At 42.8% G+C, this 18,348-nt stretch overlaps 1 protein-coding gene, 1 long non-coding RNA gene and 1 other non-coding gene across 4 annotated transcripts in view; 2 read left to right on the forward strand and 1 right to left on the reverse strand.

Annotated features, from left to right (window-relative positions):
* Nucleotides 1-15,038, reverse strand: part of LOC147572117 (uncharacterized) — an 83,182-nt gene extending 68,144 nt beyond the window's left edge. For both annotated transcript variants that reach the window (XR_015246650.1, XR_015246649.1), the window contains exon 1: nucleotides 14,836-15,038. This is a non-coding gene — a long non-coding RNA (uncharacterized LOC147572117). The remainder of the gene's footprint in view (nucleotides 1-14,835) is intronic.
* A 176-nt stretch (nucleotides 15,039-15,214) lies between these two features.
* RPS20 (ribosomal protein S20) lies at nucleotides 15,215-16,589 on the forward strand. The gene is made up of 4 exons (XM_025923050.2): nucleotides 15,215-15,372; nucleotides 15,581-15,680; nucleotides 15,989-16,062; nucleotides 16,374-16,589. Exons 1-4 carry the CDS (start codon nucleotides 15,370-15,372, stop codon nucleotides 16,554-16,556), a joined length of 360 nt encoding a protein of 119 aa, XP_025778835.1. The 5' UTR covers nucleotides 15,215-15,369; the 3' UTR covers nucleotides 16,557-16,589.
* Nucleotides 15,852-15,918, forward strand: LOC112859805 (small nucleolar RNA U54). Its single transcript, XR_003223542.1, has one exon. It is a non-coding gene; the product is annotated as a small nucleolar RNA U54 (small nucleolar RNA).
* Nucleotides 16,590-18,348: the final 1,759 nt, after the last annotated feature.

The following is an 18,348-nucleotide window of genomic DNA, read 5'->3' on the forward strand; positions in this document are numbered from 1 at the left end:
ATTTTTGGATTCTCTCTTCATTCCTACTTGACCTCCAAGCAATATTAACACAGTTTGAGTACTGCTTTTTGAAATACTGTATTTTCTTCTCTTGACTTCATTATTCTATTTTTCTCCTACTTCACAGGTTCCTTTTCCTCTGTCTAAATGCTGAGGATCCAGGGCTTTGTCCCGAACCCTCTCCTCTTCTCTGTTTGCCCTCTCCTTGCATGATTTTATCCAGTCCCATGATTATCCCCATGCTAATGGGCCCCCAATTTATATTCCCAGCCTTGATCTCTTCTTTGAGCTCAGAGCAAGATCATACTGCCTCCTTTATGTCTTCATTTTCTATTAACAATGCAAACTTAACTTGATCAAAACAAAGTGATTGTTTCCCACTGCTTTCCAAGTCTTCTTTAGCTCAGTTAATGTTCCCCAAATGCACCTATTTGCTTAAGCAAAGACTGAGAAGTCGTCTTGATTCTTTTTCTCCTCTACCTTCTGAGCCCAATCTAGTCATGTCTACTTCAAAAATACATCCCAAATTCAAGGACTTCTCATCATCTATATTACTAAGGACAACTGTATAAGCTTCCTAATAGTTTGCATTGCTATTGTTAATTCTCTGTGCAGCAGCCTAGTTTAGGTTTTTAAAACCTAAATCATATCATACCACTTTCTTACTTCAAAATTTACATTACCAGGGTGCCCGGGTGGCTCATAGGTTAATTGTCCCACTCGAGATTTTGGCTCAAGTCATGACCTCACGGTTCGTGGGTTTGAGCTCCATGTTGGGGCTTGGGACTCTCTCTCTCTTCCCTCCTGGTCCTCCCCCACTTGCTCTCTCTCTCAAAATAAATAAATAAGCTTTTTAAGAAATTTACATTGCCTTCCCATTCCTTCATAATGAAACCCAAACATCTTATTCATAACCTAAATATCCAACATGATCTGGGCCTTGGCTATCTCTCAGACTTTACCATTCACCCTTCTTCCTTATTTTTCATGCCTAAACACACCATCTTTCATCCTGTCCTGTAATATACCAAGCTTCTTCCAGCAAGGGATGGCTAGTTCTTTATCATCATTCAGAATTCAGCTTAAATGTGTCCTCCCTTGAATATTCTATCTTAAGAAGAAACCATCACACTCTACTCCCCAGTCACTCTCTGTTCTATACCACTCATCTTTTATTTTCTATAAAGAAAGAAATATTATATGAAACTATTCTATTTATGCACTTACCTTTCCAAAAAATAACCCACCCTCATCCCCTATGTCATGTAATGAATGTAAGCTCCATGAGAGAAAATGTGGCCTCAAAGTATCTGCCCTCAAGCAATATCTGACACATAGTAGCTGATCAACTAATATGTGTTGAAGAAATGAATAGGATATGTGAGAGGTACAAAAACTATAAAGACAGAGCATCTTTCCTGAAATAACTTGTAGTTCAGACAAAGAAATGTGTATTTATTCATTAAAAGTAGTTCTGAACATCTAGTATGTATCAGGCATTTTGCTAGGAGTTGGGAACACAAAACTGCCTCACTGTCTTGATCTTAGTTCGGGCTCTCATCATTACTTGATTTAATTTCTAAAATAATCTCAAAGTGTTTTTTTTTTTTTTTTAATTTTTTTTTTTAACATTTTATTTATTTTTGAGACAGAGACAGAGCATGAACGGGGGAGGGTCAGAGAGAGGGAGACACAGAATCTGAAACAGGCTCCAGGCTCTGAGCTGTCAGCACAGAGCCCGACGCGGGGCTCGAACTCACGGACTGCGAGATCATGACCTGAGCCGAAGTCGGCCGCTTAACCGACTGAGCCACCCAGGCGCCCCTCAAAGTGCTTTTTTAATGAACATTTTCAAACATATATGAAAATAGAGGAGCCAGTGTAATTAATTTTCAAACTGAACAATTACCACAGCTTTGCCAAATGTGCTTCATTTAGTGTTTTCTCTACTTTTTTCTTTGCTGAAATATCTTAAAGCAAACACCATTTCCATTCCTAAAAATATGAATTTTTTCTTACATAACCATATTGCCATTATCCCCTTTAATCAACAATAGTTCCTTGCTAACATCTAATAATCTGTCAACAATCAAATTTCCCTGATTGCCTTAAAATATGTTTTATGATTATTTTGTTTGAATCAGGATTTAAATAAGGTATACACATTGTGCCTAGGTGTTCTTTAGTCTAGAGTGTCCACCCTCCTTTGGTTGCACATTTTCAGAAACCAGACATTTCTACAGAATGTCTCACATGCCAGAATTGCCTTGTGGCTCCCTTGTGGTGTCCTTTTCTACTACCCTTCATATTGTTTGTAAGCGGAATTTAGTTTCAGAGCCTTGACTAAGTTCAGGTTCAACTTTTTGAGGAAGAATACTTCCTATGTGGTGCTGGTTACTTTACCCCAGGAGAAACACATTACTTTCTCCACCTTTTAGAGATACTAAAATGGATGAATGGGTTCGGTAAATCTCCCCATTGTAAGATCACCCTCGAGCTTTCTTTCCTGTAATGGTTCCATCCGTGACATGTTGCCTGATTCCATTTTTTTTTTTAATTTACTTATTTATTTTGAGAGAGAGAACACAACCAGGGAGGGGCAGAGAGATTGGGGGGGGGGGGAGAGAATCCTAAGCAGACTCCATGCTAATAGTGTGGCTCAGATTGTGAACCAACTGTGAGATCATGACCTGAGCCAAAATCAAGAGTTGGATGCTTAACTGACTGAGCCACCCAAATACCCTGCCTGATTCAATTATTTAATTAGGAATTGTAAAATGATAGCATCCTAATTTTACTGTTTCTATGCTATTTAGTATTTGAAATTCTGTTAAAAAAGGAACTCTCCCATATAAAATAGAACCATTTGGTGGGAATACAGTATGTATAAGAAAATCAAGATAAATGCTTAAGTTTGCTTCTAATTTCCAGTTTTCACAATAAGGCATTAGTGCCTTATTTACTTACTAGGCATCCAATGAGTTTAGTTATTTTTCTTTTCTTCCTCTATAGTCTTGTTCGTCTCTCTCCCCCCCCCCCCACACACACATACTCTTGCTTGCTCTCTTTGGGTATCACTGTAAATTCATTGTTTTTTATATATTCAATGTCTGTCAATTCTTTTTTTTTTTTTTTTTTAATTTTTTTTCCAACGTTTATTTATTTTTAGGACAGAGAGACACAGAGCATGAATGGGGGAGGGGCAGAGAGAGAGGGAGACACAGAATCGGAAACAGGCTCCAGGCTCTGAGCCATCAGCCCAAGGCCTGACGCGGGGCTCGAACTCCCGGACCGCGAGATCATGACCTGGCTGAAGCCGGACGCTTAACCGACTGCGCCACCCAGGCGCCCCAATGTCTGTCAATTCTAGTCATTATTATTTTGATACTCAAATGGTCTCATAACTGTCTAACGGAAGCTTCTTCATATTGGCCTTTGTTCTTTTCACATAATCCATTAATCTTCCTTCCTCTGTGACACAACAAGATGTCCCAAGCTCATGTTGTAAATTCCTGCCCATATCCAGAATCAGGTATTCCTCCAATAAGCCGTGGATTATTGTAGTGGGGAATGGTATTTAGACACCACAACACAGGCACAGGTTGAGCTCATGGTTATTGGGCTGTTGTTGCCCCCGGGTCGCTTCTGTGGATACAGCCAGAGAATAAGTTTTTTTGAGATAAAAAAAAAAAAAATAGTAAACATATGCAGTATGTTAATTATACTTCAACAAAGCTGTTAAAAATGAAAAACAAAAATAATGCACATCAATAGGCTCTATTTCAACCACTCTTTTCACTCTCAACATTGATAAGATAAAGATAAGGTGAGATAAAGATAACCATATGGAAAAGTACATAGCACACACATGGCACACTTATACACCACCACAGCTCAGCAAATAAGTGCTGCCAGATTACTTTCCATACAAGACATCTATAATAGAGATCAAGAAATCTTAAGTGTATTTTTTAAGTGAGACAACTAGGTACATCTGGAAAAAAATAACTTGAAACCACCTAATATCTTATATCAGAATAAATCTCAGAAGGATCAAAGAAATAAAGATAAACAATGAAACCTTCGAAGCATCATTAAAAAGCCATGGACATTTTAAAAAAGGAAGCTGTGAGAGATAAGTATGACCCCAGATCCAAAGGAATGAAAGTGTAATTAATGACAACAAAAAAATAAAACTTCTGCATAGTAAAAACTGACATTAGCAAAATTAGAAGATAACTGACAAACTGAAACATAATATCTGCAACTCAGATCACAGATTTAAGAGCTAATGTGCCTAACAGAGAGCTCCTACCAAACACCTGAATAAAAACAAATAACCTAATAGAAAAACAGGGGTAGAGGATACCAATAGACTATTCGCAGAAAATAAAATACTCCAAATGGCTCTGAAATATATTAAGTTAGGCTTAATTAGCTCAGTAAAACAAACAAACAAAAAAACCCACAACAATTTTATTTTTTTTTTTTAATTTTTTTTTTTTTTTCAACGTTTATTTATTTTTGGGACAGAGAGAGACAGAGCATGAACGGGGGAGGGGCAGAGAGAGAGGGAGACACAGAATCGGAAACTGGCTCCAGGCTCTGAGCCATCAGCCCAGAGCCCGACGCGGGGCTCGAACTCACGGACCGCGAGATCGTGACCTGGCTGAAGTCAAAACCCACAACAATTTTAGATGAATGCTAAAAGCGGTAAAACTAATAAATTTTACTAAATCTCCATCCTTTCCTTTTAATAATCTGTGTGATCAAATTGGAAGTCCACATTAAATGCACGGAGTCTGTCACTTCAAGGAAAACAATTAACAGCCAATTGCTAATGACAAAATTTGAGCTTTCAAGCAGACTTGTGGCTCCCTTGTGGTGTCTTTTTCTACTACCCTTCATATTGTTTGTAAGTGGAATTTAGTTTCCAAAAGACAGAGGACTTTGGAAAACCTATGTCTGCCACCATGAACTTCACAGCTTCCTAATACTGAAAGGACTTTTCTGACAAATTGAGTAGTGATAGTAAGAAATATAATTTTTAAAATATTATAAAGTGAAATATGTCAACATGTAGAAAATCTGCATAAGTTCAGAAGCCAATATTTTCCAAGTGACCAATGCAAGATGTCACAAAATCATGCATGAGTAGGGGTAAAAGGTCCATTTAAAGTGCAAGCGGGACAAATAGATATTATTATAGGAGAGTACAAAAAGGCCACTGATGTGGTTTCAGATTCTCATTGTAATTAGTCTTTAAGAAACTGCCACTTACCCAGTGTAAGTGCATCAAAGAAGATTATCCACAAATATCCGAATAGATTATTAAAATTCTTCTCCTTTTTCCAACTTCTTATCTGTGCTCGCACAGGATTTCTACACATCAGCCGCGGCAACCTACTGTAACAGACTGAATGGAGAAGCAGATATGAAAAGTGAGCTTTCTTCTATTAAGCCGGACTTTAACGAGATTTGCAGAAATATAAAACAATGAAAATATAGTTATTTTTCATAAAAATGTTAACGAGTAAGTTTATAATTTTTTAAGATAATGAACAAATGTTTTTAGACTTCCTCATTTTTAGTCTCTAGTACAGCAAACACCAATAGACATCGGGCCACATAAACAAAAGCTTTTGGAGTCTTCAATAATTTGTAAGCATATACAGAGTTACTAAGAATGGGAAGTTTGAGAATCACTGTTCTAGAAAATTATAAATTGCTAAAAGTGACCCCAGAACAGAGATGCCAAGGCAAATTAACTACCACAGAAGAAATTAATGTTCAGAGTTACCTCTCAATAAAACATGCATTCTACCGTATCTTTTAAGACACGCATAACCACACTACTATATAAACTTTGTGCAGAATGAAGGAAAGCTTCCAAATTGTTTCTCTGATGCCGGGACATAAATATGTACACACACACACACACACACACACACACACACACATCTTAAAAACAATCTCATTTGTAATACGTTTTGTGAAGAGATATTTTTCCCCAGGAATGCAAAAAAAAAAAAAAAAGGCTCAATATTAAGAAATCTATTCACCATATTAGTATGAACACCTACTTACTTACTTACTGAAAAGGCATTTGACAAAATCCTAAATTCATTCCAAAATGAAAATTACTAAAAGAAACCATAAGATAATTTAAAAAAATAATCTCAGAACGTGGAGGGTCTTTCTTAGCAATCAATTATTTTCTTGATGTGTCCATTCCAGTGAGGTATAAACAGGAAAAGGTTTTTTTTTTTAATCTAATCACTGGTTTCAATTGCATTTTGTCACTCGTCTTTTCCCATCCCTTAATTAAAATCTAGGGAAGAGTCAATGACTCTCTGCTACTTCAGGTTATTAAAACTCAGTCCCAATGCAGTTTAAAACCCTAAACTGAACCAATTCGAAGGCTCTTCCTTGCTATCACCAGTCGGACTTGTGCTTGACTAAAGAGACCATAACATTTATAATCCAAATCGGAGCATTCTTGAGTGAAAGTTGGTGCTGGTCCAAACAACACCTTGGTCACGTACTGAGGCTGCCCTGGCCAAATCAGATGAATGGCCACCTGAGACCACAGGAATTGAATGGGGAGAGGGGAGACCCCATCTGCCATTTCAAGCCTCCTCCCCTGTGGATTCTATATCTAGCTCCTCCAGTGTTGGGGAGCAGGAAGGAGGGACAAAAGAGGCAGAAGCCATCTTGCGTGTCTGGCAATATGTTGGCGGTGAAGAGATATTCTTGGATCTGTTTATTTCCATGCAGTAGCTTCTCAGAGCTGGAAGATCACATAGTCCAACACCTTCCTTTTACAATGAGAAAACTGAGGCCCGTGTAGATAGTGTGACCCTTGCGAGGTGGCCACCCCAGCAGCGGACTTAAGCATGTCCTCACAACTCCTTTCAGTGTGCCCTTTGCTGCCCTACAGCTGCCTCTCCTACCCGCGCCCATCAGAGCCAGGACCAGGGTGAGGCCTTAGGAGGTAATCACCTCAGGTATAATATTTAGGGGGTGCCAAAAAAACTCAGTAGTAAAGAACAGCAATAGGGCAGTGCAATATTTTTAAAAAGCAAAATAACCCACGACAACCAACATATCACAACGTGCAATAAAGACAGCATCAGTATGACTGACATTTCCTTCCACCTGAGGCTCAAACAGCCATGGTATACATAGCTTTAAATGTCTAATATTCGTCTGGGACTGAACGTGTCTACAACAGAACTCTCAATCTTCACTTAACCTGTCCCTTCCTCAGGCCTCTCCACCCCGGTGAGTGGCCTAGTTCATCAGGCTTAAAACCCAAGAGACATTCTTGATTTTTTTTTTCCTGCCCGAGTACCTACAGTCAACCCATCGACAAGTGCCATAGAATCGACTTTCAAACTCTGTTTCCAATCTCCAGTCGCCTTCATTGCCAAGGCTACCACTCTTGTATATAACACTAAGCTCATCCTACCTGCAACAGCCTCCTAACTTCTCATTTTCACCGTCATCCCCCTACAATTCATCTCCTCAAAACACAAATCAGATCGTAGCCCTCCCCGGACAAAAACTCTTGGGTGGTGTCGTAAGTAATGTCCCCCAAATATGTCGAAGCCCTGACACCAGTACCTGTGAATGTGGACTTATTTGGAAATAGAGTCTTTGTCGATGCAATTAAGTTAGGGACCTTGGGATGAGATCATTCTGGATTTGGTGTGGTCCCCAAGTCCAATGACTTGTGTCCTTAGAAAGAAGGACATTTGACTCAGAGGCACAGGATGATGGCCATGTGAAGACAGAGCAGAGACTGGTGTGATGAGTCTACAGGACAAGGAATGCCACGTCCTGGTAGGAGAGAGGCCTGGAAGCGGAGAGAAGGCAAGGTACAGATTCTGCCTCAGAGCCTCCAGAAGGAACCATCCCTACCAAGAGCTGTGAGGGAATCAGTTTGTGTTGTTTTAAGCCACATGTTGGTAATTTTTGACAGCAGCCATAGGAAGTTAATATGGGCAGCAGTTTTCTGTTGCACTTAGAATAAGATCCAGGCTCCAAATCCTACTTCGCAAGGCACATTACCCGGCTCTGCCCTCTCCTTGACTCCAATTCCGTTCACCTTTTTCTCATCCACGGTGCTGCGTCTTCTCTTTTTTCACAAACAAAACAAGGTTACTTCTCCCCTGGGGACTCTGCTGTCCCCTTTGACTAAGAAGCTCTTCCCCCAGCTTACTACCTCACTGGCTCCTTCCTGTGATCCCATCCTCTGCCCAGTGACACCTCCTGAGTCACTTGCTGTTCTCTTCGGCTACACAGCTGAAAATGCCAGATATCACTTTCCCGGCAACTTGGCCACGGCCACACGAGCTAGGCTTTGCCCATCAGATGTTGGCATCGAGAAACAAGGAACCGGGCAGAATCCGGAAGGAGCGACGACTGCAGCGGCACATAGATCCGGTTTCCAGCGGTCGTCAAGGCAGGGGCTTCGATACACTGTCCAGTGGCCACGGTGCAGCACAGCTGGGGTCACAAGAGGACACTGCAACGTCAGGGCTCAGCCCCAGGACAACTGCGGCACTGTGTCCGCAGCATACCCTCCGAAGCCGGTTCTGCAGCCCTGCCACATTTCAACTTGCTTAAAGTGATCCAGAAGTAATTTCTGTAGATTGCAACCAGGGGTCTCAAGGGATGTGCCTCTTCGGGAGGCCCTTGCAGACCACACAACTTCTACGCACGTATCCTGTGCTGTTTCCTTCATAGAATTTATCACTGCTGAAATTCCCACTTAGTTTACGGCCAGTTATCCGTCTCCTCCACTAAAAGGCATGCTCCGTAAGGCAGGACTGAAAACAAGGGTCCCGTTTTCCATCGTATTCCCAGTGCCTGTAACGGCTGAGACATAGGTGTCAATCCATAAAGATCTGTGCGATGAATCGATGTAATGGAAGAAAGTGGAAAAAGGAGCGCCTGCGTGGCTCGGTTGTTTAGGCACCTGACTCTTGATTTTAGCTCAGGTCATGATCTCATAGTTGGTGAGTTCAAGACCCACATTGGGTTCTGTGCTGACAGTGCAGAGCATGCTTGGGATTCTCTACCTCCCTCTCTCTCTCTCCCTCCCTCATGCTCTCTCTCTCTCAAAATAAATACACTTAAAAAAAAAAAAAAGAGGGTTGCTTGGGTGGCTCAGTCAGTTAAGCATCCGACTTCAGCTCAGGTCATGATCTCACAGTCTGTGGGTTTGAGCCCCACATCAGGGTCTGTGCTGACAGCTCAGAGCCTGGAACCTGCTTCAGATTCTGTGTCTCCCTCTCTCTCTCTGCCCCTCCCCTGCTCGTGCTCTATCTTGCTCTGTCTCTCACAAATAAATAAATGTTAAAAAGTTTTTTTTTGTTAATAAATAAAAAGAAAAAAAAGAAAGCAGAAATAAGACCATGTCTAAACTTGAAGTGGGTTTCAAATGGCTAGTTTACCAGCAGAGAATTAAGATCTTTCAAATTACAATTATGAGTTTGGCTCTAAAGAACATTAAGGGAGGTAGTGAAGCTACTCGAAAGTTACTCCTCACCACACAGGGCCAGTTGAGAGATACCCGTGGGGACAAGCTGACCGGAGGAACACCCTGAGCCTCGTGATTACGAGAAAGGGCAGTCTCCATGCTGTTGACAGGCCAGCAACAGTTCACAAAGGCAAGAGGAAGGAACTCTGAAGAACAGGTATCTCTTACGCAAGCAGCCTATGATTGTACATTCCCCGCAACGACATGGGCAAAGCGGTTCAACACCCTCTGATCAAATATCACTTCACTTGATCTTAGCCAAAAGGCCGAGAAGTGATGATCAAATATCACTTCAGGTCGCCCTCTGGGGACTCCTACATGACCCTTTGCAGCTCATTTCATCAGTTCAAACATGTTGTGTGTATCCAATGTGGTAGTGATCTATTGCCGAGTACCAAGTTACCACACATTTAGCAGAGGAAAACAACACGGTCATTATCTCACAGGGTCTGTGGATCAGGAATCCAGGCTCAGCTTAGGAAGCTCTCCGCTCAGGGTCTCTTGTTAAGGCTGCACTCAAGGTATCGGCCAGGGCTGGGGTCTCGTCTGAAAGGAGAGATCTGCTTCCAAAGTCACATGACTGTCGGTAGGATTTCGGTTCTTCAGGGATGTTGGACCGGACGCCTCAGTTCTTGCTGGCTGTTGGCCACAGTCTGCCCTCATTTCCTTGCCCCGTGGGTCCCTCCCTATAGCAGTTCGCAACGTGGCGGCTTGCTTCACCAAATCCAACAAGGGAGAGAGTCTTGTAGATAGTCAGGCGTCAGAACCCCATTTAATCTATTCACAGAAGTAATGTCCCAGCACTTTTGCTCAATTCGCGTGTTCAGAGGCAACTCACATGTTCCCACACTCAAGAGGAGGGGATTCCACAGGGGCACGAATAACATAGTGGCGGAGATCACTGGGGGCCACATTTGAGGCTGTCCACCACACAAAGGCAACGCGGCAGTATTCGTGTGTGGCAAAAGCTATAGGTTCCAATCTTCTCACAAAGGGAGGCGAATGGTAGAAATATTTCCTAAAGACTTGTGCCAATTCTATGCAACATGAAAAGCACAACCCCGGGGGGGGGGGGGTGGGGAATGATTGCTAGGTACCTGGCTCCCCTGTGTGAGATCAGGATCACAAAAGTGTGACCATGGGAGTCCTCCGCAGGTTATCTGCTGAAACTAGGAAATGGCACTAGGCGACAGAAGTAGACCCATTTTTCAGGTTGCATCTCAAGAAATGCTAGAATCTTTAGGCCTGCAGGCCTGGGAACAGGAGAAACAAAGCAGGGAGAGAAGTACTCTCAGGTCTGGTGGATCGGACATTCAGTTTCCACCCCTACAAAGAATTCTGCGAGCTGTGCGGTTAAATATGGTGGAAAATTACCAACCCAATGCGCGTTCCGTATGAATCGTTCTCAATGAAAAGATCTGTGTCCCTAGTTCTGTTCCATTGCTCACTTTTGTGAAACCATTTTAAGAGCAAAGAGAGTTAAGTGGCCTTGGGTATCTACAGAACTGCAGACCAGAAAAAATGAAAGAATTAAATAAAAAGGATTCTGGGGTGCCTGTGTGGCTTAGTTGGTTGAACATCCAACTTCGGCTCAGGTCATGATCTCATGGTTCATGAATTTGAACCCCGCGTCAGGCTCTGTGCTGACAGCTGGGAGCCTGTCCCCTTCCCTCTCTGCCCCTCCCCTGCTCACACTCTGTCTCTCCCTCTCTCTCTTTCTCTCTCTCAAAAATAAATAAACATTTTAAAAAATGTAAAAGAAAATAAGGATTCTGCCTTACAGTGGACACATTAGTAGCTCAATAAAACTTCCGATTTCAGCTAGAGTAAAATACAGAAAGCCTTTCTATGCTTTTATACCTCGCACATAGGTACAACTACTAACGATGATGATACGAGCTCTGTAAGTGAGAGGCACCATAGCGTAGTGGCTAAGAGTACAAACTCTGGAGTTCGACCGGATAGGTTCAAACACCGGCCTTTCCTGTGACCTTGGGCAGCTCACCTAAACTCAGCTTCCTCATGTATAAAATACGTTCCGGGGGGGTCGATGTGAAGATCAAACAAATTGATGTGAATGCACCATATACCCAGCACTGTTCTAAGCACACACATGTAATCCTGGCACACGAGGAATTGCCTCCATATTTCACTCCCCTACCAACACAACACGGGTCACCACAAGAGAAAGTTTTCAACCCTTTCTGGTTTTTATTCTTAAATTTCAGACAGAAGTTTTAAGACGAATTTATTTAGATCATAAACTCTGCAAAGAACACAGTGTCTAAACAGCCTCTTGACACATTCATTTGAAAATACGGCTTCATTATTTCACCAGTGTACCCATCTGTACCATGAATGAAGTCGTTTTCAACTTCTATGAATTTCCTTTCGTGAGAAGTTATGATGACGCTGTCATTACAGCAAAAGACCAGTAGATGGCTGTCCACAGAAAGGAAGTCTTCACAAGATCATTTGAAAAGACCTACAAGGGACCCCTGGGTGGCTCAGTCGGTGAGGCCGCCGACTTCGGCTCAGGTCACGATCTCTCGGTCCGTGAGTTCGAGCCCCACGTCGGGCTCTGTGCTGACGGCTCAGAGCCTGGAGCCCGTTTCAGATTCTGTGTCTCCCTCTCTCTGACCCTCCCCTGTTCATGCTCTGTCTCTCCCTGTCTCAAAAATAAATAAAACGTTAAGAAAAAAAAAAAAAAAGACCTACAAATGAAGCCTACGAATAGAGATGTTGAGAATGTAATCACCACACTACTGGAAGAAGTATCTATTTGAGCATAGCCTTAAAGGGCAACTTACATAAAACACCAAAGTATTTCTGATTGCATAATATGCATATCCTTTGATTAAGCCATCAAAGGAAAAGCATATCTAGTAATTGATCTATGGCATTATGGATGGCATTCTGCATTTTCTTCTTCTTTTGGATAAATTGTTAATTTTCACTTTTTCTCCCATGAATATCTCACATCTAATGTTAGAACATTACATTTTTAATTAAAATGTGGGGACTACTCAGGGTGCCTGGGTGGCTCAGTCGGTTAAGCATCCAACTTCGGCTCAGGTCATGATCTTGTGATTTGGGAGTTCAAACCCCGCCTCAGGCTCTGTGCTGGCAGCTCAGAGCCTGGAGACTGCTTCACATTCTGTGTTTCCCTCTCTCTGCCCCTCCCCTGCTCACATTCTGTCTCTGTCTCAAAAATAAATACACATTAAAAAAAAATTTTTTTTTTAATGTGGGGACTACAGGAGCTATTAACTTTAAAGAGAAAAATACAACAAAATGTTTGAACTAAACATAAATTTGAAAATAGTGATGTTACAACGGAATACTACTTGGCAACGAGAAAGAATGAAATCATTCCATTTGCAGCAACGTGGATGAACTGGGGGGTATTATGCTAAGTGAAGTAAGGCCGTCTGAGAAAGACAGACCCCATATGTTTTCACTCGTTTGTGGAATTTGAGAAACTTAACAGAAGACCATGGGGGAGGGGACGGAGAAAAAAAAGTTACAAACAGAGAGGGAGGGAGCCAAACCAAAAGAGATTCTTAAATACAGAGAACAAACTGAGGATTGATGGGGGGGAACGGGGGAAGAGGGGAAAACAGGAGATGGGCACCGAGAAGGGCACCTGTTGGGATGAGCACTGGGTGTTGTATGTAAGCGATGAACCAGGGGAATCTACCCCCAAAAGCCAAGAGCACACTTTACACACTGTATGTTAGCCAATTTGACAATAAATTATATTTTTATAAATTTTTTTTTAACGTTTATTTATTTTGAGACAGAGAGAGACAGAGCATGAACGGGGGAGGGGCAGAGAGAGAGGGAGACACAGAATCGGAAACAGGCTCCAGGCTCTGAGCCATCAGCCCAGAGCCCAACGCGGGGCTCGAACTCACCGACCGCGAGATCGTGACCTGAGCTGAAGTCGGACGTTCAACTGACTGCGCCACCCAGGCGCCCCGTCAATAAATTATATTAAAAAAAAAATGAAAGTAGCGGTGTTTTCATTACGTTTTTCTTTTTCTTTTTTTGTAAATTTTCACTACAGCCTTCTAATATTACCTCAACCAGCTGTTTCCTTAGTTCTGGTCACATCAAGAATTATTCCCATACATGCTGGGCCACATTTTGCCTTTTCCTATACTGAAATTCTTTTCTGTGGTCAAGGAAGTTAATTTGTTCACCGCTTTCTCAAGTGCTTGAGGGGAAACAAACCTAAGAATAGATGGACCAGATTTGTTCCTAAAAAAAAATCACAAATACACTTAAGCATTCCTACTGGTCGCCATCACAGTCAAACCCTAAGTTATGAAGTCTCATTTAGATTACAGCTAGTAAACTAAGAATTCTGGTTTTCAGATTTTCTGCTGTAAATTCTGCGGATATGTTTTTTTTTTGTTTTTTGTTTTTTTTTACAGCCAATGGATGCCATTTTAGAATAAAATGAACTAGAAAGGTACAAATTTTAACACTGAAATTAACTGTTAAATGGCAGAAAAACCTAGTATACATATTTTTGTGAGTCAAAAAAAGCCAGCTAGTAGCTCTGCCCAGTTATCACCAAATAAGTAAGTTAATGCTGTTATTTCATGAAAGTTTCAAACATCATTTCCCTTCAAGGAACAGAAGAGAAGGGCTCAAGAAGGAGCCCTAGCTGGAGGGGTCAGAGCTCTGCCCACCAGCTCAGTGTGTCGGAGCAAAGAAGTCTCATGCACCCAACAGTTCACCTGTAAAATAACGACGTTATTTACCCTTCCTTCTGTCCTGCACCAAAACCCACCGTCCCTATGTCGTTCTACTTAACCACTCTGCCATTTTTCAGTACATGTGTCCTCGTTATGCTCTCTCTCCTGGCTACCCAAGTCAGTTGACCGCTCTTAAGTTTTTCCACTGTACTTTGTCCCATACACTCAGGCGATCTCGAAGGGTCTTTTCCGATGTTACCTTCTCCGAACAGAGAGGGGATACATGTTTAGAGTTAGGGAGAGAGCCTGGGTCGCCAGGATGGGCCTCTGGAGGCACAACACGCTCCAGGATAATCCCAGCAGCCAGGCATCACGTTCCCGGAGGGAAAGAACCCAAGTTCAGATGCTTTCTAGAAACGGATTACATGCTTCTACCGGTCTGCGAAGCCAGAAGGCAAAGTATCACGAAAAGGTATTTCAGGCTATGAAAACAACTGCCTACTCACTTTAAAAACAACACGCCCAGCTTGTCAGTCATTTTTCCCAATATCCAGGTGAGTTAAACTCAGAGATGTTACCCACCTGCTCAGAGAACGAGTGATTCGGTTTGTATGGGAAGAAACATTTGCGCTGTAAAAACCACAGGAGTCGTTTTGATTTTGCAGAGACCAGGGGCAGGGGCGCCCGGCAGAGGAGTTTCTCAGGTTTTAGCTCGCAATCTCCCGGTCATCTCTCCCAGGCGGTTAAAGGACCGCGGTGGTGACTGCGCTGGCGTGGACGCCACCTCGCGGGGCTCTGACTCCTCCCGGCCGATAGGGGGCGCCCGCAGCCGCACCTTTCCCGCCAGCTCGTCGGGCGCGCCAGCCCCGGCTCGCGCAGCCGCCTCCGTAGCCCTGAGGGCCGTTCCTCTTCCGGGGCAGTGCGGAGACGCGTGCGGGACCCGGATGCAGACGTGAGCGCAGCTATATAAGTGCCGCGCAGGCCGCCCGCCTTTCTCTTTGAGGAAGACGCGGTCGTAGCCGGAGCGGTGCTTTGGAGGCCCCCCGCGCCTGCTCCTGACTCACCGCTGTTCGCTCTCGCCGAGGAACAAGTCGGTCAGGAAGCCGCGCCGCAGCCATGGTGAGACGGGGGGCGGCGCCGCGCGGTTCGGAACGTGGCGGGACTTGGTCCCTTCCTGGGACGCTTGCCGGGCTGGGCGGAAGCGGCGAAGGCGCGAGCCTCGCTTACCCGAAAAAGGGGCTCCTGAAGTGGTGGAGGAGCCTGGGGAGACGCGATGAAGCGTGTTTCTAGGCTTTTAAAAGATCTGTGTTCATCTGTGTAATGCTAGGCTTTTAAAGACACCGGGAAGACCCCCGTGGAACCGGAGGTGGCGATTCACCGAATTAGAATCACTCTAACCAGCCGCAACGTAAAATCTTTGGAGAAGGGTCAGTACGGTGGCTTTGGGGAAAAAAATAAGTAAATAAATAAAAAACGATGAATTTGACTTGTTGCTGTACAGGATCGACTCGGAAAAGTCAAGTGACAAGTTGTTTAACGTAGAAAGGGAAAATGAGAAGCATCCCCCCCTTAACTGTTGGTGCCTCTTAAATCCTTGTTGGCGATGAGGAGACAATAAGTGTGTTGAGTGATGATGATAGTTTTATACGCTATTCTGAGCCAGCATCAGTTCAGATTTCTTAGGGCTGCTTCGGCTGTTTTGGACGAACTGAAAGATGCTTTTATTTCCCTGTAGTGTGTGCCGACTTGATCAGAGGCGCCAAGGAAAAGAATCTCAAAGTGAAAGGACCGGTTCGGATGCCCACCAAGGTGAAATGAGTCAGAGGGGTGGGAAAACCACACAACCCGAAAGAAAAGCGGTTAGACTTTGTTCCCGTTGAGTACCGGGTGTTTACAGGTAGCTGTGGAAGTTTTGCTCTTCTGTTCCTGGGTGGGTGCGGCGCTCGTAAGGGCACCGTGCGGGCTGAGTGGACACGGACTTGCCCTTGCAAGTTGGTGCCAGGAGAGGAGTGATGCTCCGGGGTTAATCTTAACCAGGGAATGGGCGTGATGGTCTTCCGGATGTTCTAGAGAGCAGCGTAAAGCCGTAAATGCTTGGTTTCCTTTGTCTTTTGTTGCAGACTCTGAGAATCACTACAAGAAAAACTCCTTGTGGTGAAGGTTCTAAGACTTGGGATCGTTTTCAGATGAGGATCCACAAGCGGCTCATTGATTTGCACAGTCCGTCTGAGATTGTTAAACAGATTACTTCCATCAGTATTGAGCCAGGAGTTGAGGTGGAAGTCACCATTGCAGATGCTTAAATCGGCCTTTTAATAAATTGGTTATCAGTTAAATCTCGTTGACTTTCATTCGTAATGCCATCAGATTTTAGGAATATGCGTTTGTGCCACGAAGTTTAGTCCATCTTGCAGGTAGACTGGTCAAAATTAGGTGAATGTCCTAGGGTGGTCTCGCTTGTTCTCATTAGGTCTCTTAGAGGCCACTGAAGCCGTTCGCACTTGACATCACTTGAGAACTAAGTTGTATTCGCGCAACGCGTGAAGTCTTCAGGATTGACGAACCTACGGCTGCATATTGGAGCTTTTTCAAAGGATGTGTCTGGATCCTACCCCCAAATTCTAAATTGATGGATCACAGGGTGCTGCAAATCTAAAGTTTCTGGGATGCAGCTATGACTTGAGAACCTAATGTATTCTGGTGGGTAGGTAACATGGGAAACAGTAAGTTCTGCCAGTTAATGTTATTCCTCCTGAAGACCAGGCTAAAGAGTAAACATGTTTTGGGAACATTTGCGGTTTTGCAGGCAGGTGTTTTATATTTTAGAAGAACGGGTTGAAAAAAGTAAACCTGGTATTTGTTAGCATTTAGGTTATATCTATAAAAGTATTTTATATACAGTCCTTGGAGTTTCATTTGATATGTAGAACATTTAACATGGAGCTATGCTGACATGTAGTTTATATATAAATACTAGTTAATTTTAGGAGTGAAAAGCATGTCCTGTAGGCCAAATTTATTTAGCCAAACCCTTATTGGCACAGTAATGGATAACGTGTAGCTATCAGGCTCTGTTAGTGCTTTATTTTCTTGAACGTGTCTCGGGAGAATGCTGATGTTCCAGTATCGAGATTTTTTGCTTTTTGAAATTTATAATCAGATGGATATCTTCAATAGGTCTAGTTTTCTACTAGAGAAAATTGCCAAAAATATTTTGACGAACATTTTTGCAAATTACAAAATGCCCTGAAAGTCATCATGATTGTATTTGCTATGCTTACTAGGATAACAGTGATGAAATTAACGCCTTTCCTCTAGGTTTGGGCTTAGACCTTCACTTTGCTGCACTATCTTGTCCACTGTCTTCAGTTAACTATGTGCGTTCAAATTGAACTTGAGCTCAGATTGCTGTATACATCCAGTAGTGTGCTAGATAACCTGTGCACCTCCCAAGCTCAAACTGGACATGCCTAAAATGGAAATCTCTCCCTGCTCAAAACCCTTCTCTTAGACCTCAGCATTTTGGACTGAAGGGATTTGAGTGGAACTGACAGGAACGAATTATGCCAAGCTGATGAACTCACAAATTCCAGTAGTTTAATTAGTTTGGGAAACTAAAAAATTTAACTGTAACTTTAATAAACATTGGCCATAAACATTCTACTTGAAGAATTAAGCAGGGAGTCTAGTTAAGGTTCCTGGGGTAAGCAAGCAGTGAGTGATCCATTCTTTACAGAGAGGCTGGTGTTCTTGGTTTAGAAGTGAAGGAATTCTTGATCAGAAGCCAAGTAGTGAGCTCCTGACCTGTCCTCTAACCCAACTTTAAGATTTCTCTACATTGGGGACCCCTGCTAAGAGCTGTTTACTTACCATTTTAATATTCAGTATCTGGTAATGTGTGGCCTTCACACAAATACCTACAAGTTTGTTTTGATGATCAAAGTATTGCAGCATAGAAGTCTCTGGAATATACTCAATATCCTGAGAATTGTTTGAAAAACGATCTTCTGTGAAAACGTTGAAGTCATTTAGGACTAAAGAACAGGTTGATTGTGAAAAGTGTGCCTCAGTACATCGGAAGATGTTGAAAACAGC

This window comes from Puma concolor, chromosome F2 (genome assembly GCF_028749965.1).
Source record: "Puma concolor isolate L17-30 chromosome F2, mPumCon1.1.hap2, whole genome shotgun sequence".
NCBI classification, from domain to species: Eukaryota; Metazoa; Chordata; class Mammalia; order Carnivora; family Felidae; genus Puma; species Puma concolor.

What these genes read in the sequence shown, in the direction of transcription:
- RPS20 (XM_025923050.2), top strand. An exon ending in CGTAAAATCTTTGGAGAAGG is followed by an intron (nt 15,681 to 15,988) that starts GTCAGTACGGTG and finishes ATTTCCCTGTAG; the next exon opens with TGTGTGCCGACTTGATCAGA. An exon ending in CGGTTCGGATGCCCACCAAG is followed by an intron (nt 16,063 to 16,373) that starts GTGAAATGAGTC and finishes CTTTTGTTGCAG; the next exon opens with ACTCTGAGAATCACTACAAG.